This window comes from Trematomus bernacchii, unplaced genomic scaffold, assembly GCF_902827165.1.
Source record: "Trematomus bernacchii unplaced genomic scaffold, fTreBer1.1, whole genome shotgun sequence".
Taxonomy (NCBI): Eukaryota; Metazoa; Chordata; class Actinopteri; order Perciformes; family Nototheniidae; genus Trematomus; species Trematomus bernacchii.
Window position 1 is genome coordinate 12,852,782 of NW_022987714.1, and position 22,973 is coordinate 12,875,754.

The window sequence follows — 22,973 nt, forward strand, 5'->3', positions numbered from 1 at the left end:
TGACATTCCCAGACTATATCTTCACTTCTAAAAGGGTTAAATTAATCATCTTTTATCTCAAAGCAATGATAAACCTGTGAGTTGGATGTAGAAAAGTCAGAATCAATATAGATTTGTTTTACTTTAAAGTAAATTCAGATTGAACATAGTAAAAAAACTATTGTCCGTCCAAAAATAAACCATTACTTATAGTGAAAACCACCCTTGAATGATGGGATAGTAGACTAAAAGCTTTAGGAATCCAAACTATAAGTACCCTGTATCAAGATTGATGCAAAACGAAAAAGTGACATTTCACCTTTAGCAAAAGAAAAACCACTTCTGGGGTCATTTGGGTGGAAATTGGTGTATTTGCCGTTTCTCTGGAACCCATTGGTCGATTTTGATGATTGACATCTCTTTTGAACCGTTAGAGCCAATAGAATCGAAGGGAAATTTCCACATACACACACACGTTACCATTGAGAAATGAGAGCTATGCGCACGCAGTTTGCCCAAAGCGAAACCTTAAATCTTACGCTCTGACATTTTAAGGGTATTTTAATGTGAGTTCTGTGCTAAGTGCGTTAGCTTTTTCTCACTCAGGGCTAATTCAGAGCCTTTGTTATTACCCTTATGTTTCGTTTTGCTAAAAATGGGTAATATTGTCTGATAGCTGAGTTTCTTCCCGTTAAGTGGGTATGACATATTAATAGGTTTTTAAATGTTAAGAAGCCCTCAGACGCTGTTTCTTGCAGATGTTGCGATTTTTCCCCCGGGGCTTAACAGGTTAAGCATGAAAATGATTCAGGGCTATCGTTATTCAACACATGGACATGATGAATAACATGAATGCATTCTAAATTAGACACACACGCATGTCTCCAAGCATACATATACAAAGATGTGCCACTGTAACTGAACTTTTCAAGGAGGAATAAAAGTTACTTCTAAAATCCTGTGGCTTTTTCAATCTAAATGTGTGGTAGAACCAAACATTACTCTCCTCGTCTTCCCTCTCCTCTGTCTCCAAGGATACCTCCAAGCTATGAGTTTTGAAAGGCCTTTGTGCCCAGATGAAGGCTAGGTTGATTACACGGAAGGGATATCGGCAGAGGTGTGAGCTGAAGCCCAAGTCAATTGGGTGCTTGGCTTATTGTGTCAGAAGTAGAGGAAAGGGTATCAGAGCTGGGGAGGCTGTATCGCAGCCTCAAACCGAGACAAGAATAGGAAGAGTGAAAAGGGAAGTCGTGAAAAGGGGCACAGAGTCATGCATATGGAAGCCTCTCTGTTGCCATCCCCTACCATCGCATCATTTCACATTCACTTAGCATTCAGCTCCTCCCGAGCCATTCAAGGAGTCCTCCCTTTGCTGCGGAGGTGAATTCAAAGGGGCTCTGCCTGCCTGCCGTTTTCTTAAGATCCCAGTGAAACTGCTCTGCGGTAGCGCCAAGGTGAATGGTTCCCATAACCTTGCAAACACTTTTGTGGCTCAGCCTTTATCAGAAGGCTGCGGCCAGCCCCTCAGAACCCCGGTCCTGCCCTAACACAAATTCAGACGGTCCCCAGGAGGGAGAGCTTTCCTTCAAACTTTCCTCTATGCCCTCCCTTGGACACAGCAATAGGGGGAATCATCTGATCACTGCTGAACTGTTTTACTGTGCAGTTAAAGCAGAGTGAGTTATTGGTCAGCTCAGTTTGAAATATATAAACAGAAGAGCCCAAAGGCGGAGGGATCAAGGAAGTGTATGGTCACAGTTAATATTGAGATCATTATCCTTGGTGGTGAGATCAAGGACACAGTGACACAGACCTTTCTCACAGTCCTCATGAAATACAGAACTCTACTGGTAATGGCTGGGTTTCAACAAGGTTTCTCAGTACAATATGTTAAAAATGTTTGAAGGCCACAAAGAAAAACATCTCGGAAAATCACCCATAGTCTGTAAACTCGTGAAGAAACATGTGATAACAACAAAGCAATGTCTTTTCTCTCTAACTTTCCCAAGATAATTTCACTTTTTGCTTTATTCCTCTCAAAACGCAGACCTCAAGGCATCAGAATCCTTAGAAACACCCTCTGGGATACGATGATGTTTATCCGGCGGTTCTGTACATCTGCTGCATCTACCTTCAAAAACTTGAATATTTTTAGAGCAATGGAATTAAGCCTTGGAAGCATGCTGTCAAGACGAGAGCACAAATGCCAAGCGTGTTTCATGCTCTCACCAAAGCTGAGAGACACGGGAAGACCAACTGGGACTCAGTGGGAGATTTCTGCTGAAGAGTACATTTTTTCCTTGAAGTGAAACCATAACATTATGGCATCAAAGCTACAGCGGTGGAACCAAAAACTCCTCATCCTCCTGGATTACAAGAGTAGGGTTCTTCCGAAACATTTCAATCCATTGTAGCTCTCAAGGGACCGCAATGTGGTCCAACATCAGTCCAGACTGAACTAAGTAGATCAGGGGTGTCAAACTCAAATACACAGTGGGCCAAAATAAAAAAATGGGTACTAGTCGAGGGCCGGACTGGTTCAATGTTTATTGCAAAATTTATTGAAATTAATTTATTGCACATATTAAACCTGGAACTAACAAAGCTTAAATGATTGCCTATAAAAACAACATTAAACATTAAATTATCAGTTGCATTCATTTCTTATGGCTCTATCTGCAGCTTTTCCCGAGTCATTTCTTATGATTACATTTTCCCACAGGCCAACAACAGCTTCATAAAAACAATTTCCCTCAAAGAAAAAACCAAACATGCCCTGTTGTCGTGAGAGAAAAAGGAGGAAACATCCATTGAAACTCAGTTTGCTGCTCTGTGGTGCTAGTTCAAGCCAGATACTTGGCATCTCATCTCGGGTGCAAGGTCATCAATGTTTGGGGTCAGGCTCTGAGCTGAGGAAACCCTCAGGATTGAGTGAAGGTGTGCGTGCAATATACCGGCGGGCCAGATCTAATAGTAATTTGAAATTATCCTGCAGGCCGAAATGAAATCCACCAAGGGCCTGATTTGGCCCCCGGGCCTTGAGTTTGACACATGTGAAGTAGATGATGGATTGCCATGGAATTTTGGACAGAATATCTGTAGTGCAAAACACCATGAGGTGAGCATTTTTTATTCTCAAGAACTGATGGATGAATGACCACGACATTCTCTATAGATGCCCAAAGATGTTTTATATTTGACCTGTGTCTCCAAATATTGAGTTATCTACAGATTTTCTGTACTAGATGGATTGAAACAAAAATATCCATGTTTTGAGACAATCTATCCTAATGACTATGTTGTATCATTTGTGATTTTGAGCTTCATTTATTTCCCATCACATACACTGATATTAATTAATGCAAATGTAATGAGTTTGCCAACCAAATCGTAAACCAGTGGTGAAATAAGGAGAAACATGCTTATTTAGTATTTTGGCACAGTCTGTATAATATTTATAACAATGCCTATTTGTGACTGATCAGGAACTTTTATAATTAAGAATCATTACACCTTATTTATTAGCTATTTAAATGTATTGACACCTTCACAACTGTTCATCTACTCTGATACTTCAAACAGATGGGCAGTTGGCATGTATGTTTTTATTTACAAACATGATGAAAAGTGCAGGCTGAGGCACATTTTACCCATGTGGAAGTTCAGCTACTTTGACAAAATCAACCGTTTGAGTGCGACCCTAACACTAACCCTAACCCTAACCCTTGCAATGCATTTTAGAGATGGGTCTGCTGATAAAAGCTGAATGTTGATAAGGATAAAATTGTCATTAAATCATTCATTCATAAACGTCTGTGTTGCACATGGACATTTTAATGGGACGCAATTGTCAAGTTGCTGCCATCTGTGTTTTCAGAAAAAAGCCATTCTAATGAGGACGTCCCCTGTCTGTTCAATTAGTGCAAATCTTAATTTGTTTTGTCATTAATTATTTTCCTTTTATTTGACAAACACTGGAGACACCTCTCTATTTTGCAGGACAAAACCTCTCAGCTGAGTGCGTAGACACACACACACACAGACACACACACACACAAAATGTTCACACATAGCAAAAAATTAAGTAATAAAGTAGCTAGCTGACATAAAACAAATGCAAGTTTTGTTTAAGATACCCCCACAGTTGTATGATTGTTTTTTGTTTTTTATGGGAGCTTAGATCCGTCATAATTGAAGCTCAGCGCCTACATAACTCGAACTCTGATCATAGCCTACGCAGGCAAAGAGAAGATATGAAAAAACAAACATGACTTGACGTTACTATAAGTGACGTTACTATAAGTGACGTTACTATAAGTCTCAATTTCTTTGACAGGTCTTTTTTATAAATGGACTAAAGTTAGGAAACTGCCAAATCTCAGTTAGAGGTGTAATGGGGCACGCATTTGTCCCAAACTGTTTGGTACAGGACGTTCAGCTCAGGAGATAAATTGTTTCGATTTGGTACACACCATGACAGATAATTGTCCTATTAGTCTAATGAAGTCTAACATGTGATTTCAAGTACTCTTGATGGTTGCCAAGTGAATTTGAATTAGGCCCAATCTACACCCAAAACTTTGCAGTATTTATCATTTTAATTGAAAATTGAACTTCAATATAGCTCTTTTCATGTATGAGCAATCATCCCTACATTTTTGTTATAAAGCCAGTGCCACATATTGCTAGGATAGTTTTTATTTGTGTATTTGCTCTGCAAATAAAACCTCTTTTTGGAATATTGGATTTCTTTGTGTGTGGATTTATTTTTCTGTCTGTTATCCCAGTTACTGATCTGAAATGTTCCTCATTACATCAAAAGAAAATAAGCCCCTGGAACGTCAAATAAGATATAAATAGATGGTCTTTGGAGGGAAAGAGATTGAACAAAAGATGGAAGGTGAGGAAGAGTGGAGGAGTTAAAAGTATAGAGAAGATAGAAAATGATAGGAGAGATCTTTCATTCAGCTAGCCGTCTGGCAAGATAAAAAATTATCCTGCTTCTGAAAGGTGTTGAAAGAGTCACAAAGGCTCTCCCTGGTGTATCATGGTCCAAATAGCCCCCTCATCTCCTAAGGTATAATTCAATCTCCCTTTGTGTGCTACTGAAAGTACTGTTTGGAGGACCCATGGAAAAACTAGGCTTACCTGCCTGCTTCTGTCTCCACCCGCTTCTTTTGTAACGTTTTATATTTGTCCTGAGGGGAGGTCTATACAGTAGTGCACTCAGGACTCAACTATGCCTTCAACAAGAAAGCAATGTGCAATTACTGCTCAGGCATTTGTCTCTTTTAATAAAAAAAAACGGTCATAACCGTCTGAGAGTAAGACATGACATCTAGTAAGGTTCTAAAGTAAGGGTTTTGGGATATGAAATGAAGAATAATGACATGTCATTCAGTGTGGTCTTTTTGTGGCTTTACTTACAGACTTTATTACAAAAGAGATGTCTCAAGCCCAGCTCAGGGCAGGTCCAGGCATATTCAGAACTCATGTCTGAAATAAACCTGATCAAAATGCAGATATTTTCTTTATTGTACCTTGCTGATTTATAAATGGTGTTGCTGACCTTTTTTGGGAGTGGGAAGAGTAGGGAGTCATGTTCATTTTGTGTCTAGGTTTCCCTAAACCAGAGACATATGTGTTGTGTCCATCTCTAATGTTGCTAAGCTGCTCCACTTTATGAGAGTGATTTGCTGAGTTCTGACTCAGATCCACTAAGCCCTATTTCAAGTCTGATTGGTCTTTTATTGAATCTGATATCTAGCCTCTCTCTTTCCTATTAGCAAAGAGCAGCTCATCATTTTTAGCTGACCGAAAATGAAATATGAATTCACTTATTAAAAGACCAAAATTACATTTTTAAGATGTTAGCTTTTGGTACACTTTCCAATTTGTGTTATGCACTGGACCAAATATGTATTTCAATCAAAGAAGCTCTACTCTACTAGTCTTTTTCTAGTACATGTTCAGCAAATGGAATTGCATTCTTACGTTTTTCATTCATATCGAGAATAAAGGTGGTTTCATTTTTTCAACCTTATAGAATCAGGACCTAAGTTCCATTTGATGTATTTTTCATGTATTGGCTTAAGTGTGCACAAGAAGGCTGTGTCAATCAGGTAAATAAAGGTAGTAGATGTAATGTGGTGTCTGTGTGGATACTCAATATTAAAAGTACTCGGATCAGAATCTGACCCATAAATAAATGATCCAGACATAAATAGCTAATACAAACCTATACTTTTGTTTGTTTTACAATATGTCAAAGGTTACTGCTTTTGTAGCAATACATGCTGGGGTGGACAGGAATAAAAAAAGGTTCATTTTGACCAGTGGCGAGCCGTGACTTTTATACCAATGCCCTCTGACCCCCACCCCTTCCCTCGGAAAAGAAAAAGAAAAAGAGTTATTACGTCACAGCGTATGCTTCAGCGGAATATCAAAACAACGGCCCGGGGGGCAAAATGCAGAGACGGCTAAAGGAGCTTCTTTCATTTAACCCTTCACATTCAAACAGAAACTGAACAGGCAGATTCGAAGGATTTATTTCTTTGGAAATGTTATTTTAAATACAATTAAATCAAGTTATTTTGGTAAAACTAATGAAAAATATAACAAAAAAAATATTTAAAAAATATATATTAAAGAAAAAAGTATTTCTTTAATGTTTTTAAATATTATTTTGTAGAATATCTTAGGCCCTCAGAGGGCCTAGAGGGCCCTGACGGCTCGCCACTGATTTTGACTTTTTGAAGAAAAGATTGAAATGAAACTACAAACTTGAACACATAACTTTCAGTTGACAAAGGAGACAGTAAATACTTACGTGTCTTTTCATTTACAGATGGCCAATCATTCCCAGAAATCATTTTGTCTCTTCTTACTGTATTTACTTTTGTACTTCAATAATGCTAGATTTGAATTTCCTAGAGATACATTTCAGTCCATTTCCTGTCTTTTAGGGTCAACGTCAGCAATTTGAGTGGGCAGTACAGAGACTGTCTGTGTCTCCAGTCTCTACAGCTGAAAGTGGAGCTGCCCTGGTATAAGGCAGATTGCATTATGGGCTGTGCTGTGTGCCACAGCAGGCGGCGGACAGGCTGAATTAGCACTGGTGATGCCTGAGGCTGAGCAACAGGGCACTCACTGCTTAATCAGGTTATCTGGGAGAAGGGGCACAGCAGTGTGTCTGCAGGGGTTTGAGGGGGTTTCTGGAAGGACAGCAGGATAGTGACATTACTCTCAGAGTTGAATGATCCTGACCTGAAGGAAGGCTTAAAAACAAGAAAAGAAAGGAGGGAACTTTGAGGAAAATCTCTTTGAACTGCACTGTAAAGACGATTTTTCTAAAAAGTTTTTTTGTGTTCTATTTGAAGTTTAAAGATTAATTCCGAAAAATAAAGCCAAACAACAGATGCAAAGGACATGTACTGTGTCTCTGGTATGAGAAATAATATCGCAAACATAGTTAACTGGACAATTACGCATGTGAAATAACACATTATAGACCAGCGGGATTATCAGTGGAGCGCAATGGTGTGAAACCCTGAGGTATGAAAGAACTGCGGTTACATTTCTTATAGGTAAGAGCTATTATGGCTGCTAGAGGTTTGTTTGCTCGGGGAGTAGATGGTGGTGGTGTTTACGGTGTGTATGTGTGTGTCTTTTATCTTTTGCCCACATACAGGGACTAAGTGTACATCAGGCCTATTTCCCAGTGTGCAGGGCAGCGTATCCTGCTCTCTAAAGCCCAGGAAATTACAGTCCAGCCAAGCGGAAAACAGGAGTGGGCTTTGGACAACAGGCTTCACCTGTCTCAGGCCCCCAGCTCATGAAGCTACACCTGCTGTAAATGAGGGAGGCTTTAAATTGTCAAATGAAACAGTGGCGTATGACTGCTGAAGTGTGTAGGCTCAAGCTATGTTCCAGAACATGGATTTTTCATCTTTGCGACCAAAGTAATAAGCTTTTTTCATTTCTTTACTCGTTTGTGTTATCGATCTTCTTTTATTATTTGCCTTATTATCTCCCATTGCTCTCCTATCTCATTCCCCTTCTTCACTTCCCTTCGATCCACTGTTCTTATCTCGTCCTCTCTATGCCGTATTTTGTTTTTCTTCAAACTGTCTGGAGACTCCCTGTCCCCAAATTATTCATTACATGTGGCTGCTTAATAAAACATAAGAAACAGTGCTAATTGAGTTTAACAGTAAGGCTACACTCCGAGCAGTAACCCTTCAGAGACACAGGACTGGAGGAGTCACGTGAATGTTACCCTCGGATACATATCTTTCCTTTACCGTGGCTACAGAAATGTATTGTTTCAGATTGCTTAACTGGCAACACATATAAAACCTTAAAGGTGCCATATTATGCTTTTTTTCAGGTTCATATTTGTATTTTGGCCTCTACTGAAACATGTTTATATGCTTTAATGATCAGAAAGCATAAATAGAGCCCCGATAAACATGTATCAAATAAAAGTTGTTTTTTTTTCGCACTTTCTCGCTTATCCAGTCACACTCTGCCTTTCTCTTCCTCTTATAGTTTATTACATGCATGTTGTTTGATAGTCCAAGAACCAACATCGCTTTGTTGGTCTAAAGAATGAATGAATTCACTTAAGTTTATGTTTTCTATGGAACCATAAAACAGCAAGACTTGGGAATTCATAAAAAAAACAAAGCCATTATAGTAATTGTTTAAAGTGTTGAATATTCAGTATTTATACATCATTTGAATCACATTATATTCATCCAATTTCATGGAGCTAAGACACAGACCTTAACCTTTTTCCAAAGGCTTAACGTCAAGACGTTTAACTTTTTCCTTATTTGTGTAGTCCTGAATGCTCCCTAAAACATGGCCTTGTTAGATTGTAAGGTTATATCATAAGATTGTCTAATAAACACATGTGTGTATCCAGAGACAAACATAGAGAGATCTACACTTATGTGTGTCTGCTTACACTATAGACATAGACGCGGAGACAAACACACAATATAGTATGTGTTAGGGCTGTGCGATTATGGCAAAAATCATAATCACGATTATTTTGGTCAATAATTGATATCACGATTATTAAATACGATTATTCATTGACTTTGAAAACATCCATTTATTGAACTTTAAAACAAATACAAATAATAATTTGAACAGTACTTTTTAACTGTTGATTACCCTGAACGTATAATTCAACTGAAAAACCAATACAAAAATGATTAAATAAATGATAAATATATATTTACATTTAAATAAATAATATCAAAATAATAAATACCAATAAACAAGATCAACAAATATTTTGGAGCGCACTTCCACAAGCTACTAAACATATAAATATGATAAATAAAAATAAATTAGACAAAAATGAATTAGATCAAATATGTTGCAGTGCACTGTCACAACCTAGCAAAGCAAAATAATTGTTTTTTTCGATTATGTTGTTTTCGTAATTGTGGCAGGCCAAAATCGTAATTGCGATTAAAATACGATTAATTGCACAGCCCTAGTATGTGTTGAGGAATAATTTGCTCTGCATGTCCTCCTTCGCCCTCTGACGCAGCTGACCAACCTTGGGCAGCCGTTATCTCCCATAAGGAGGGGCTGCCCTAGCATATTGTTGATGTTACCAGTTTATGACCGGGCAACTCTCGGTCAGAGATAGTTATCGTTGTGGGACACCTGGAACACATCCTTCTCGGGGTGTAGATGACCCCGAGCCATAAGCGACAACAAATGTGATTCAGTGTCCTCAGCTGTTTAGTCTACCTATTGAAGAATGTTGATTATTACACTCTGAACTAGTTAAAACCTGGAGCTACAGGAGGGCTCTTCAGAATTGATTGTGGCATATCAACCGTGTGGTCAAACCGTGGCCCGTGACATGTCTTGTGAATTCTCCGGCCGAAGCTCCAAATAAACCGTCAGTGTTTGACATCAAAGCTCCAGCTCTCCATCGTGTCTCTATTTGAGTCCTGACTCTCCATTGCTTCAGAAGTTTCCCCCACAGTATGTAACCACCAGAAGGGTCAAATGTTTTGTTCACCTGCCGTCACTGTTCTCCCACCTCAGCAACACAACGGATTAATAACAAATCCTCTCTCTCTTTGACACCTAAGCAAAAAAAGGAGCCACAGTGGATCAGGTATAAGCCACATGGACAGATAGAAAGCGGAGCAGTGACTGTAACATTTGATTAAACAACAAATCTGGGGAGGCATCCATGAGATCTGCGCCTTGTGCTGCAAGGTATGAGGTGCAAATCCTGCAAAGTCGCCAAATTAGCAAATTGGTAATATTTGTTCTGTACGTCTGCAAAAATGAAAAAGCCTGAGGCAAATAAATGCTGACACTGTTAGGAATTTAATAGCTATCTGTGATTACCTGTCCTGAAATGCTATAACTAGCATCTGTTTGCTGTATGTGAACTGTGTGCAAAGAGAGGATTAGTATAGATTATCTTATGTTCAAACCAATTGGGGCAACATCAGAGTAAACACTGTAAAATAAAAGAACATTTAAGGAGTTTTAGGTCAACATATACCTTTTTCCCCATTCACACTATTATGTACTTGTCTGCATATAAGCAGCAGTGAGTAGCTTGTTAGTGGTAAAACATGCTTCTCAATGCACATACATGACTGACAGTGTTCCTGGTAGGCATCATCATGTGCCGGGGTCATGCAATACAGTCTCTCTGGTAAACAAATATTCATGTATGTTGTTATGTGCAAAGATGACTAGATTGTGCAGAATGTTTTTGCATGTCAATGCTGGAAGCAGTTGTATGTATTTCCTTGCTCTAATGGTGTATGTTATTCTGTTGCTGACTAATGGCTGTGGAGATTGTTTGTGTCCACAGAGTGTCTTTTCACAGATTGTTTTTCTAATATAATGAAACTACAGTATGTGTGTGCGGGTGTATGGTGGTGACAGTCACATCAACTTTAAGAATTTGGATTATTAGCCACATTGCTGTGACTATCCTAGACTCACCCCAAGGTATCAGATTCTTAAACAATGGTATATGCTCATGTAGAAGCCACAAGTCATTATAATACTAACCTTGCTTTAAGAAAAACATGTTTCGCCATGATTGAAAACAGTTATTCTGGACACTTTTCGGCATTTTTGTAAGGTAACGAGTTGACATTCATAAAGGTATGTAGGATTATGGGGTCAGTAGTTAATGACTCTTCAAATAATCCTTTTGTTTTCATATTGTGATTGGTTGGCTTAGTTTCATCCTAAAAACACACACAAGCATTATCTATAAAGGTCAGTAGAGCGAACGATTACGTTTTAATTTCTGCAGCAAATCAAAAAGATGGCATCACTGTTGAGCTATATATTCTAATCATTTTTGTATTAGTTGCTTTCAAAACATAAAATAATCAAACTCTTGTATTGACAGACAGAAGCCACGGCCAGAGTCCTTTCCATGGGAGTGATCCGTCAAAAGACGCCACCAATTGTAATCTATGTTGTCAAAAATAGGTAAATATAGGTAAAAAAAAAATCGAAAGCTGAGATATTTAAAATTGGAAAATGCAAAACAGCTGTCAATTCACAGCTTGACCTTTGGAGAGTTGAGATAGGGCCATGTGTTTTTTTTCTTTTCGTAAGCCTTTCCTTTAACACTATGTACTGTGGACTTGACAGGCAGAATATTGGAAGCAGTATGGTGCCTTTTAGATCTGCTGTCAAAGGACATCACAAGATGGGTGCTACTTTCTCCTGCAACACCAAACACTGCAGTTAAGACGCTTTTACAACATTTTTAAGTCTGATTTTGAGGTGGATATGTTATGCAAATGTGTTATGTTCATAATCTCGTTCAGGATTTGCACTAGAACATGTTTACTTACTTTAATGTTCGGAGAACAGGTTCTTTTTCTGTAACTGCGTGTCTGAATATACGTTAAATAAGTATTAAACTTCTGGCTGGAATTCTCCATTTTAGCGCATGTTTCTTTAAAACCCCTTCCCTAAAACAACAGTCTGCTCTGATTGGTTTGCAAGAAAAATATGGTGCTACTATGTTAAAGTAGTTCTCAAGCCGTGGGTGAGAATACTGAAGATAGGGGATGGTGTTGTTTCTTATTAGGCCTACATATGCTATAGGAACAGATGTCGGTTTTCCATGTTGTTTGACCAAGGAAGCCCTAAGAAACTGATTTTGTTTTCTTTCTTCACATTGTGTGGGTTGGTAGGTTCCCCAAGTAGGCGAGTTGTAAACACTGAAAAATAGTTAATATGTCCGCTTAATGGACATTTATTAATAGTTTTCAAATAATTTTGCTACAACCACACACGCTTTGTTTTTTATTGGTATACATTTGCGTATTGTTTTAAAAGTTTAGAGCCCACTGCATATGGGAATCACAAAGAAACAGAGCACTTTTAACCCAAAAATAATAACCACAGCACTATTGTAGCTGGATGCTTTTCGTCTACCTTAAATTTCAGCATCTCCAAGGTAAGCACGCACAAAGGACACACCACACTTATTGCTTCGATGACCTGCATTACTGAGGGTCATTCTTCTACCTGTGTAAACATGACTCTTATTTATCATTTCACGTTCTATCCTTCCTTTGTTCTAAGCCAATTAGGGTTCTTCCCTGCCACTCTGGACCCAACCCAAGCTTGTCATAACCGCAGCGATAAGCTCTGCACTCTTTCCCTTTCTCTTCCTCTCAATTTTCCATCTCATTAACATTCATTTTCACCCTAATTGAGCTTAATAAGAAAATAATGTTTGACATTAAATCCTTGTGAACATGTGGCCGAGCTGATCGCTGTGTGTTTGTTCTTCCACAGCAAATGTTTTCTTTGTCAGGGCTTTGTTTGTTTGTTTGCCTCGCTTGTTGTTCCCGTAATAGCCTATTTAGAATTCCCAGTTACTATCCATCTTGAGCTGACCCCTTGCTGTTGCTGTGCTGAAGTTAGACTGTGCTTTTCTTAAATGGGTTTCCCGAGTTCTGCTTGGTTTGTACTTTCACTTGCAACAGTGTCTGCATCCATATGTTTCCAGCTGAGCCTCCAGAGCTCTGAAGGCTCGATTTAAATACAAAGCCAGTCAACCTTATTGATTATTTTTTTTCAAAGCTGTTGGCAATATCTATTTGATATACATGACCTTGTGAGGAAGGTGGAGCATTTCCGCGCCAATATCAATCAATCATCATCATACCGTAAAATAGGGAGGAAGTGGAGGGTCTGTTCAACAACCTTGGCCGTCTGTACTACAGAGTGTTGACACATCAAGACACACCTATTATTAAGAGACAACGCCAATTTTTTTCTTAAATCTCAATCTCTATATGTATGGCAGCCATTCCATTCCAGTCTCTTCCAACACAGATAAATACTGTCAGTAGTTTACAGAATAAAATAAAAAACATTTTACTCAAACACATACCTATAAATCAGGGGTGGGGAACCTCCGGCCCCCGGGCCGTATACGGCCCACGAGACCATTTAATACGGCCCTCGAGGTAATTTATAAACACACGCAAAAAAGAAAAGAATTAAAGAAATCTAGACCGCAAAAAAATTAAACAAGCGAGTGCCTGTTATTCCTGGCCAAGGTCAGGGTCCTTGAACACAACACACGCCTAACGTGTCATCACGTGGTATATGTCTCGTCTGACAGGGGTGCAGTTCTGACGGAGAGCACCAGAACGTCGCTCCGGCATTAAAAAATGGCAGTACCCATAAGGAGCCGTACACATGCCGCAGTTTTTGCGTGTCTGTGTCTTTAGTTGAAAGCCCAGTGGCGATCTGTTCATCTGTCATACTGATCATACAGTCAATAACTTTGTTGTTATTAGCATCTGGTTAGCTAGCTATGCTAACGAATATAAGAAGCTTTTTCTCCAACCAGTGAGGTAAAAGCACATCTTTATATGATCATTATACTGTAGTTATAAATAAATAAGAGAATAAAGTAAACAGGTATAAAATACTATATGACAGTAAAAAAAAGTTTTTATTAATAAACAAGAATACAGTTTAAAGGGGAGTGATTTGTAAAATATCCATAAAGAAAAAGAAATCTGCTTACAGTTCTGTTTCATATGGGTGTTGAGAGATGTATCCATAGATCTCCTAATGTTGCTCTCAAAGTGCACCAGATTGATGCTTTTAACTTCAACATTTAAAAAACAATCTTCCTGGGCGAGCATGCCCCCCGGACCCCCCTAGAGGAGGTGAGGTCCCCCCCCCACTTAAATCATGTCCACATGGATAGGAAACTAAATACATTTGCACACATCTTGTGTCCATATCTTTCTGTTTTGGGGGTCATGCCACAACCGTGCACGTGCATGCATGCGCGAGTCATGGTAAGATATCTGGATTAAGACGAGGTTGCTTTTTCTTTGCACAGCATGAAAGAAAGGCGAAATGAATGGGCTGTGATTTTAGTATTTTTAAGCAGAGGTCAATCATTTGTACAGCCCTCGGAGGATGTTGAACAAATTGAAATGGCCCTTGAGAGGAAAAAGGTTCCCCACCCCTGCTATAAATAGTAAAACCAGAGTGACTGATCATTTTGCAGTGGTCTCTTTTTTTTCAGAGCTGTATGTGTTTTCTTTTCATTTAGGTGACTAAAAAAATGTGTTGTTGACATCCCCATGCCTAGCAGCACATGCTTTGATTCCTGACCCCACCTGTCTTCCAAACAGGGGCCGACTGACCACCATCTACTATAGGTAGTACACAAACTATGCATAAAGCCCCACTTCGAAACAACCTTTTACTGATGTGTCATTGAACTAACAGTATATATAAACCTGCAGAAATCTATGTTGATGCTTCTTGGTATAGAAGAAGGCCTGCAAACACAACATTGACATACAACTGTATCACTTTAGAGAGCTACGGCTTGCTCTAATAACTGAGGGAGTGAACCAAAGCATTAGATTATGAGAGGAACTGCAGAGCCATATCGTGAATGTTTTTTACAAGTGGCCCTTTTCACATATACAGTATTCATGTGATCCGATCTAAAGTCATTGATTATAGCAGCTCTTCTTCCAACATGTAGAAAGGCTTTGCCATCAAATAGTTAAAGACCCCTGAACTCCCTGTTACAATTCACTTTGAAATGCCTTTAGAGTAATGGTGATTTTAATCTACCTCTGAATATTTCATGTTTCATCAGCACACAAGCCATGAGCTACAGTAGGAAAGGAGAAATACGTAATGAATGTGACTGGGCCGGCCTGCTAGGACCACTGGGCACTATAAAAGTGATGCAGTCTTCATTCTGCACACAGTGTTAGACCATCGAGGCGAAGCTACATTTGATAGGAGACGCATGTTCTGAGTTATGACGGGGGTACAGACTTCCTATGATAAGAGGAGAGAGAGCAGGCTATCTTGGAGGCTGGGTTAGGGAAAGGAAAATGTAGGGAGGAAGCAAAGCAGTGAGAGATTGCAAGCTTTTGTGTACATGTGTGTGCTCATGCATATGTATATATGTGTGTATAGAGAGGCATAGCAGTTTGCCTTCAGGGATTACAACTATCGGGTTGGAAATAATGATCATTAGTGAAGCTAATCCACTCTAGGCCATTGAAACAGTGGCATATTACACTGGTCCAGTATTTTTCTACTATGTTGGAATAATTTAGCCATTGACTGAAGCCTTCAATTAAATCCCTGCACTTTTATAGCAGGGGTGTGAGGAAAAAATCACTCAGAGGGAAAGCACCTTTTTCCATCTAGGGTTAGTAGGCAGAAAAATAATCAAGCTGAATTATGTGGTTGAAGTTAACAATCCATTACTTATTCTGATTAGCCAATGTTATTTGAAGTAATCTGGATAGAGAATTGTTGTTAGATGTTGAGAGAAGTTGAATATATGAAACGTATTTCCTTCTACTCGCAGCCGGCTCCCTTTCTGACTGACAGTTTCAATAAAGTCTCTGTCTGTGTCTGTCACACAAAGTGTGTCATCATTTCTTGTGTCACATCACAAAATCAACAGCTCTTTTGAATTGACGATTTCCAATAAATAACAGGGCTCCAGCACATTTGTCCATGTGAAACAAGAAGCAGCATCCTAGGCAGTGAAGAAGGCAAATGTGAGAGAGACAAATCACTCAAAGATAAGGGTTCATATTGGTTCAGAAGCCTTCATACTACGGAAACAACTACGTAAAGGAAGATAAGGGATTTAAAGTTGAATCAGCTACTTTTGGACAGGTAATGTACTTGGTAATAATACAATCTGCAGCTGCTCTAATACATCACCCTTATCTGTGTGTGTGTGTGTGTGTGTGTGTGTGTGTGTGTGTGTGTGTGTGTGTGTGTGTGTGTGTGTGTGTGTGTGTGTGTGTGTGTGTGTGTGTGTGTGTGTATTGTGTTTGGATAACATTGTCTTTCAGTTGTAGAATTGGCAAGAATCTACTTCCTATCTTAAAAGTATTTCCATTAATAAATGATATACTGATATTAAATAAATCCACAGGTCTGCTGGGTATTGTGCAGACATGTTTCCAACTCTCCAGATACCTCATAGTTTCCTTTAGATCTCCCATCTCTTTCTTCTTCTTCTTTTTTCCCCTCTCAATTACACTCCTTCCATTTCATTCAGCTCAGTCATTATGTCAAGCATTATCTTTGTGCTGAGCTAAACATTTCCATACTGAACACAGTAACATATTTTTTAGGGGAGATCCCCAGACCCTAATGTCTACCCATCTCTCTTTTTTTTATGTCCTCTATTCCAATTCTCTCTTTGACTTCCTCCCAAGAGTCTTATGTACCAACTTGTGTTATAACCAACAAGGACCCAGAATTGTATTTCACTGAGCTTGTCACTTTAGAGGATATTAGGACAACACTATAAGATATGCGTGGTTGCTTTGAAGGTCGGTACTTTTGCAGCTATTTCTTTAACCTTTGTTTTTATACATTTTATTACTGATGCTGAAAAAGTAAAATAAGAAACATTTTCCTTAAGTCTAACATCAAATCTGCAAGTATGTTAAAGAGGGACAATGTGTAAAGTTTAGATTAAATAATTAAATGTATATAAATTGACTTATTTATTTCTATAAATTCTTGATGGATCAACTCTCTATTCTTAAAAATCTTTCTTTGTAGCCCCAACAGTAGCTGATGATTTCTAGTGGTGTAGCAGAACAAACCAAAATGTAATTCTTAACAGGACAAAATGCTAATGTTAGCCTAGCCTAAACAGCGGACCTGTTGTAAAATAGTTGTCATTGTGGTTATGAATCCTGTAACCACACAAACTAACGTAGTCAGATTATGAAAATGTTAAAAATAATGCTTGATTACTGATGTTAGTGGTAAGTTAGTAAGAATTGCAACTCACAGTGGCGCAGCTGAACACAACAGGGGCTTTAAAGAAATACAACAAACTGCATCTTACAAAATGCTTAGCATCAATTACTTAGGTATCACTATTAATATAAACTAATCTACACACATGAGGGGAAATCCAAAGCTTGCCTGACCAGCCGGGCATAGCAAATCCTTTGGCATTGTTTTCAAAAAACACATTTTGGTTTAACAAACATAAATGTCAAAACACTCGGTTACCATGCTCAGATCAAATGCATGGCTTACACCAGACTAGTTAAAAGGTAAATGTCGCATATAAACACGTTTCTCCTTTTACATATGCTTTACAAACACTTGTGTTAACCCATATTTCCAGGGCATGTGTAGTGTCAACAGAGGGAATGACAGTAAGACAAACTGCTGCTAGTCATCATTCATCATCAATTTATAAAGGAATATATAGTTTGTATGCTTTCCTAGCAGAGCATTCTATGTGTTTAACCCATTATTCATGAGATACATGGGAGCACAGTTATTGGGTGTGAAAGGTGCTTGTAAACAATCTGAATCAGACCGTAACCACTGATAGCCAATGTCCTGGTTTTACCATGCATGTAATAGAAAGCAATAGGCGCTTTCACACCGGAGTACTTTTCCCAGTATAGTTCCGATAGTTCTTGAAATGTTGCGTTCACACCAAAAAAATCCGGAACTAGAACTTAGTTCATGAGAACCTTTTCACCCCCGTTTTAGTCCCTGCTAGAGAGCAGGTACTTTCATGGGAGGAAAAGGTTCCCATTTCTGATTGGTTGGGCGGATTGCAAACCACGCCCCGTAAAACTCGGAAAGGTTTTGTGAAGCCAGTCCCCAACTCCGGGGACTTCCGGCCGGGGACTTCGGGTGGTATACACCGTGAAGTGGTTTGCGGCCTGCCAGTAAACCCAAAGCAGAAGAAGAAGAAGTGACGTCAGCGGCTTCATTTGCCTAATCCTCCCTCAGGGACTTATTCCGGTGTGAACGCGATCTGCTCTTTAGTTCATCAGAACTAAAGAGTTCTGATGAACTAAGTACGGCAAAGTACTTGGTGTGAAAGCGCCTATTGATACCAGACTGGGGGAAGACTAAAGACATTTGCTGAATGTGTGTTTGTCCCTCCCAGCTCTTTATTGTGCCTCATGCCTGCTCTCCTCTCACATCTGTTGGTATTTACAGAGTAAATTATTTCAGAGTTTGTACAAAAGCCAGTCAGCTTATCAACAGCTTGCATTCAGCCAAACACCCACACTCACGTCTGGTTTCAGAAAAGAGGATAAGATCAATTGTCTGACTAAAATAAACTATATTTCCTCTGCCCTTTTCTCCCTTTCTGTTATAGGGGAAATTGTTTCGTTAGGCAGACAACCCTGAGGGCACCCACCACAGCAGGCACCTCAAACAGGCACTAATGTTCTTTTATCATAGAGGCAAGCAGCAACTTCTAACTGATAGCATCAATTCAGCCTTTATGAAATGCAAAGCCAATCCGTCTCCAAATAACACTTACATTACACACAGTCTTGTTACAAAATCCTTTAGTGATCCTAATCCTTTAGTGATCCTAAATCTTCAGCTTTTTTTCCATATGCTGAACATATGCAACATTTTACAGAGATGGATCAAAGTGAATTCTGTATGAACTACAGTTTCTCATGAATAACTTGGCCGTGTAAAAAGGAAACAATCAGGGAACAAAATAGGAACTACATGAACACTGTTGCTGAGATGGAAACAATAAATGTGTCAGAGAAAAAGTGCACAGGTGGGAATGAAAAGGAGAACCTGCACTCAAACACAATAAGCACCTGATCTAAAAAAGGCACACACACTGACCTCGTAGGAGTCGATGGCCTCGCGGTCCAGTGAGCGGCTGACTGACACGTCTCCTGTGTCTATGTCAATGGTGAAGAGACCTCTGGGATCCTGGTCAGCGCCGGGGCCTGTCAGACGGAAGATATGGTTCCCTAACTTCTCTGTTGAAATCACCTGCAGACACACAAACACACACACACGCAAAGACATCAACAACTTGAACAATTGTAAGCTTTTCCCTTTTAATTTGGAGTGAGTCTTTTTCCAGAGGCAAAGACATTGGTGAATTACTGCTTCCTTTCTAGGCACAGTACGGAGAAATACGTATTATTAGAGTTTGTTGACATACATTTTGAATAGGAGCTTACTGCGCCTTGAATGGTGATGAAAATCCCCCATAGCTAGTAATTAAAAATGCATATCAGACAAGACTTTGATTCGATGTCATCAGTTGGCAAGAAAGTTAGCATCATCTCTGAGCAGAGGAGTCCTGCTGTGACCACTTGTAAATTCATGGTAGTATTCCTAGCAGATAAGACAAGTTGAACAGTTAAATAAATATAAAATCCATCCATATATAATTTAGAGTGAACATTTTGTAGATGAGCGTTTTTGGCATAGGGCATTTGAGGAAGATTTAAAACCATATTCTGTCAAATTGCTTCATAAAGTTGTGTTTTTGAGCAGTGCTGCCAAGTAAGTTGGTTTACAATCATTCTGTCTTTATGGATAGATTTACTCACATGAGACTGCCGTAGCCAGCAGCATCCACGGATAACCCAGCAACAGGAACAGGCAGGTTAAAAAAAGAAACACAGAGAAAACACAGCATGTTAGAATCACATAGCACCAGAGAACAGAAACAAGAGTCCAATACCTTACTGATCTTTGCAGATCCTCAGGTCAGGGTAGATGTAATAGAAGGAAACATAATATACCAAAATTGGCAAAACTTTGGCAGACTTTACAAAGTTTGTACCTAGGAATATATGAGTTGAAGGAATACTAATATCGCATTAGGATAGTTGTGTTTCAGGATTATAACCAACTCAGCTGTCTGGTGGAAGATGAGCAAAGGCAGGAGTTGCAGAACAATATTTTGTTTTGGCAGTTCAACTGGTTTACATTGCATATATGCAGTTAAACTATTGAAGGGATAAGGTATCCATATAAGGTCAGCAAGCTTTCTTACTCTGACAAAGAGTGTTCAACTGCTGGTCAGGCTTCCAGTAATGGCTCCATCCATTCCCAAAACAAAGAGGCCGGTGAGAAGTATTGGATTATTAGTATTTAATATAATAACAGATTGGGTGCAATCCAATACCATATGCATTTGTTTGCCAAAAAAAGATATTTACTTAGTCTCAATATAGATACAATATTTTATATACAGTTTGCCACAAATACTAGGATGTCTTACTCCATTTGGTTGTATTTTGCATTGTGCTATCAAGCATGTTTTTCTGGCTATACTAACCCAAAATCCTTTGTGCAGGGGATATATAAGAAAAAGGGTCAACACTCAAGTTGCTAAGTTAGGAAAAAGTAGTATGTCCCAATTGTACTGCATGCAACAGTATGTACTTTGAAAGTAGTGTACTAAAAGTAAGAAGAGAATGTATGTGATTTGAAATGCAGCCAATGTCCATATATATATATATATATATATATATATATATATATATATATATATATATATTCTCAGCGTATGGACCTTTTCTCAGCACTTATGTTGACTTGGAAAAGCAAGTTAGTACAGGTGGATCTAAAATGTAGTGTCATGAATGGCCCCAATGAGATATATAAGTGAGGCAGCACAGACAACACAAGGACCTTTTCCTGCTGTGACATGTCAACAGTTCTGCAGGGAAACATTTCACAATTGAATTTTTTTTTTTACATTGGTTTAGTCCTACATAATTGTCTACATTTGGGCAGAGCTACGCTAGCAGTTTCTCCCTCTTCACACACCTAATGCTAGTTGTTGGCTTCAGCTACATATTAAATGTACATGTATGACAGAGGTATCCAAGTATGTGCAAAAAAAAGGAAATAAGCTTTAAGGTTTTTGATGTTGTTACACAGTCCCCTCTTCTAGATGTTAATAACCTTAAAATATATGTTTCAATCAAGTCCAGCGCTCTGGCTTACGGAGATGCCACTGACAACAATGTGTCCCTGTCTACAGGTAAATACACACAGAGCCACATAAACACACACACGGTTGTCAGAATTGTAACATCCTTCTGGGCCTCTCCACTGACACCGAGTGCCAGGGTTGTAAACGGATCTCCTGCCCTGCGCCTCGTGATCAGACGGCTGCCACCAGGTCACCTTTAATGAGAGCACGCTTCTATGGGATGGCAGCTAAAATGACGGCTTTTCTACTCCTCACTTAAAAGAGCATATGGAGATGAATCTGTGGTGTTACAACCCGATGCCAGACGGAGCTCAAGCCCTTAAAGCCTCTCCAAAGCTATGTGCCATTTATCTCCATGTCCCGCTTCATCTTTTCCCGCTGTTCCATCTCGCTCTCGGGTGGCTTGCTCCACCGCTTGTTACTTTCTCTAAGATGTCCATCCTTGTTCTTCTGCTAAGCATCCTCATTCCCCATTCATCATTTTCCACTTCTCTGTACTGCATCCTCTCACGCTCACTCCCTCTGCTCTTCATGTTTGCCGTAGCAAGAGATGGGAGCGAGTAATGTCAAACGTGTAACACAAACAGTAGTTCTCCTCTTATTATCCAACCAGGCATGAGCAAGTGAGGAGATCATTCGTTCAGTGGTTTTCTTATGCATCCAAAGCTAATCTTGCATACCGCTGGACCCATCAGTCTGAAGTTTGTTGTGCTCATTTATGACTGTTTGCTCAAGAGACTCTTGTTGTTGCCACTGATTAATATTGTCAATGAGTGCTCTTCCTAATCAGCTGGTTAAGTGATCGACTGCCTCAATAGCAAAATATATTTACAGCAAACAGCCAGACTGAAAAAAAGCATCCAGTCTATTGCATGGAGCTTTTTAGCATTTATCATGGCTTTAATTTGAGATCAATGGTAAAGTTTGGTCTCCTTTTAAAGCAGAAGCTCTCCATAAGAAGTCCATCCCTGATGAGGTTATGATCCACTAAAGTAAAGAAGAATAGAGTGGTGCAGAAAAGAGTGCTAAACCCTGGAAAAAATACGTAGCATTTATCTACTTCCAGTTCTGTATGTGTTTGGAAACCTGAAGTAATGTGGTTAACTCTAGCTGAAGAGATGTGAACGACATACAATAAGCCAGTACCTACCCCACTCGGGAATAGTCGTAGCTTCTATGTGTCATAAAAGATCAGTTGCTACCCAGTGATCGAATGAGACTACAAAATGTGATCACCTTGACATGAGTCCACCTTAAGCTTTGTGGTGGTGATGCGCAGCAATGCTACTGTGATGTAGTTAGTTTATAGCAATACGTTCGCTTTTTATTTCTGCCAATTGCATTTGACATAAAAAAAATCACAAAGTGGTGTTAATATGTGGAGATTATCCTGCTGAAGAAAATGTGTTAAGTATCAAAAACATGTTGGCCACAAAGCTTATTTTCTTCCATATACGGAAATCCAATGGAAAAATCCCATTGCTTTTTGTCAAGGGTCCCTTGCAATCCTAACTTGTAGGGTCTGGCCCTCAACAAATACATCATCACTGTACCACTCTACACAGGATTAATACACTCCTGTTATTGTCACATTCATCGCCATCTTGCCAGTGATCTGGATGAGATCTGTGCACCACTGACTGGAACTTATTCAGTTACGAGGTGTGTCAAATTCTAA

General features: G+C 39.2%; 1 protein-coding gene across 1 annotated transcript in view; it reads right to left on the reverse strand.

The window, feature by feature from the left end:
• cdh13 (cadherin 13, H-cadherin (heart)) overlaps positions 1-22,973 on the reverse strand; it is a 361,634-nt gene that overhangs the window by 183,347 nt on the left and 155,314 nt on the right. The window contains exons 5-6 of the mRNA XM_034141757.1: positions 19,899-19,904; positions 19,177-19,329 (exon numbers count right to left, since the gene is read on the reverse strand). Coding sequence (XP_033997648.1) covers positions 19,177-19,329; positions 19,899-19,904 — 159 coding nt within the window. The remainder of the gene's footprint in view (positions 1-19,176; positions 19,330-19,898; positions 19,905-22,973) is intronic.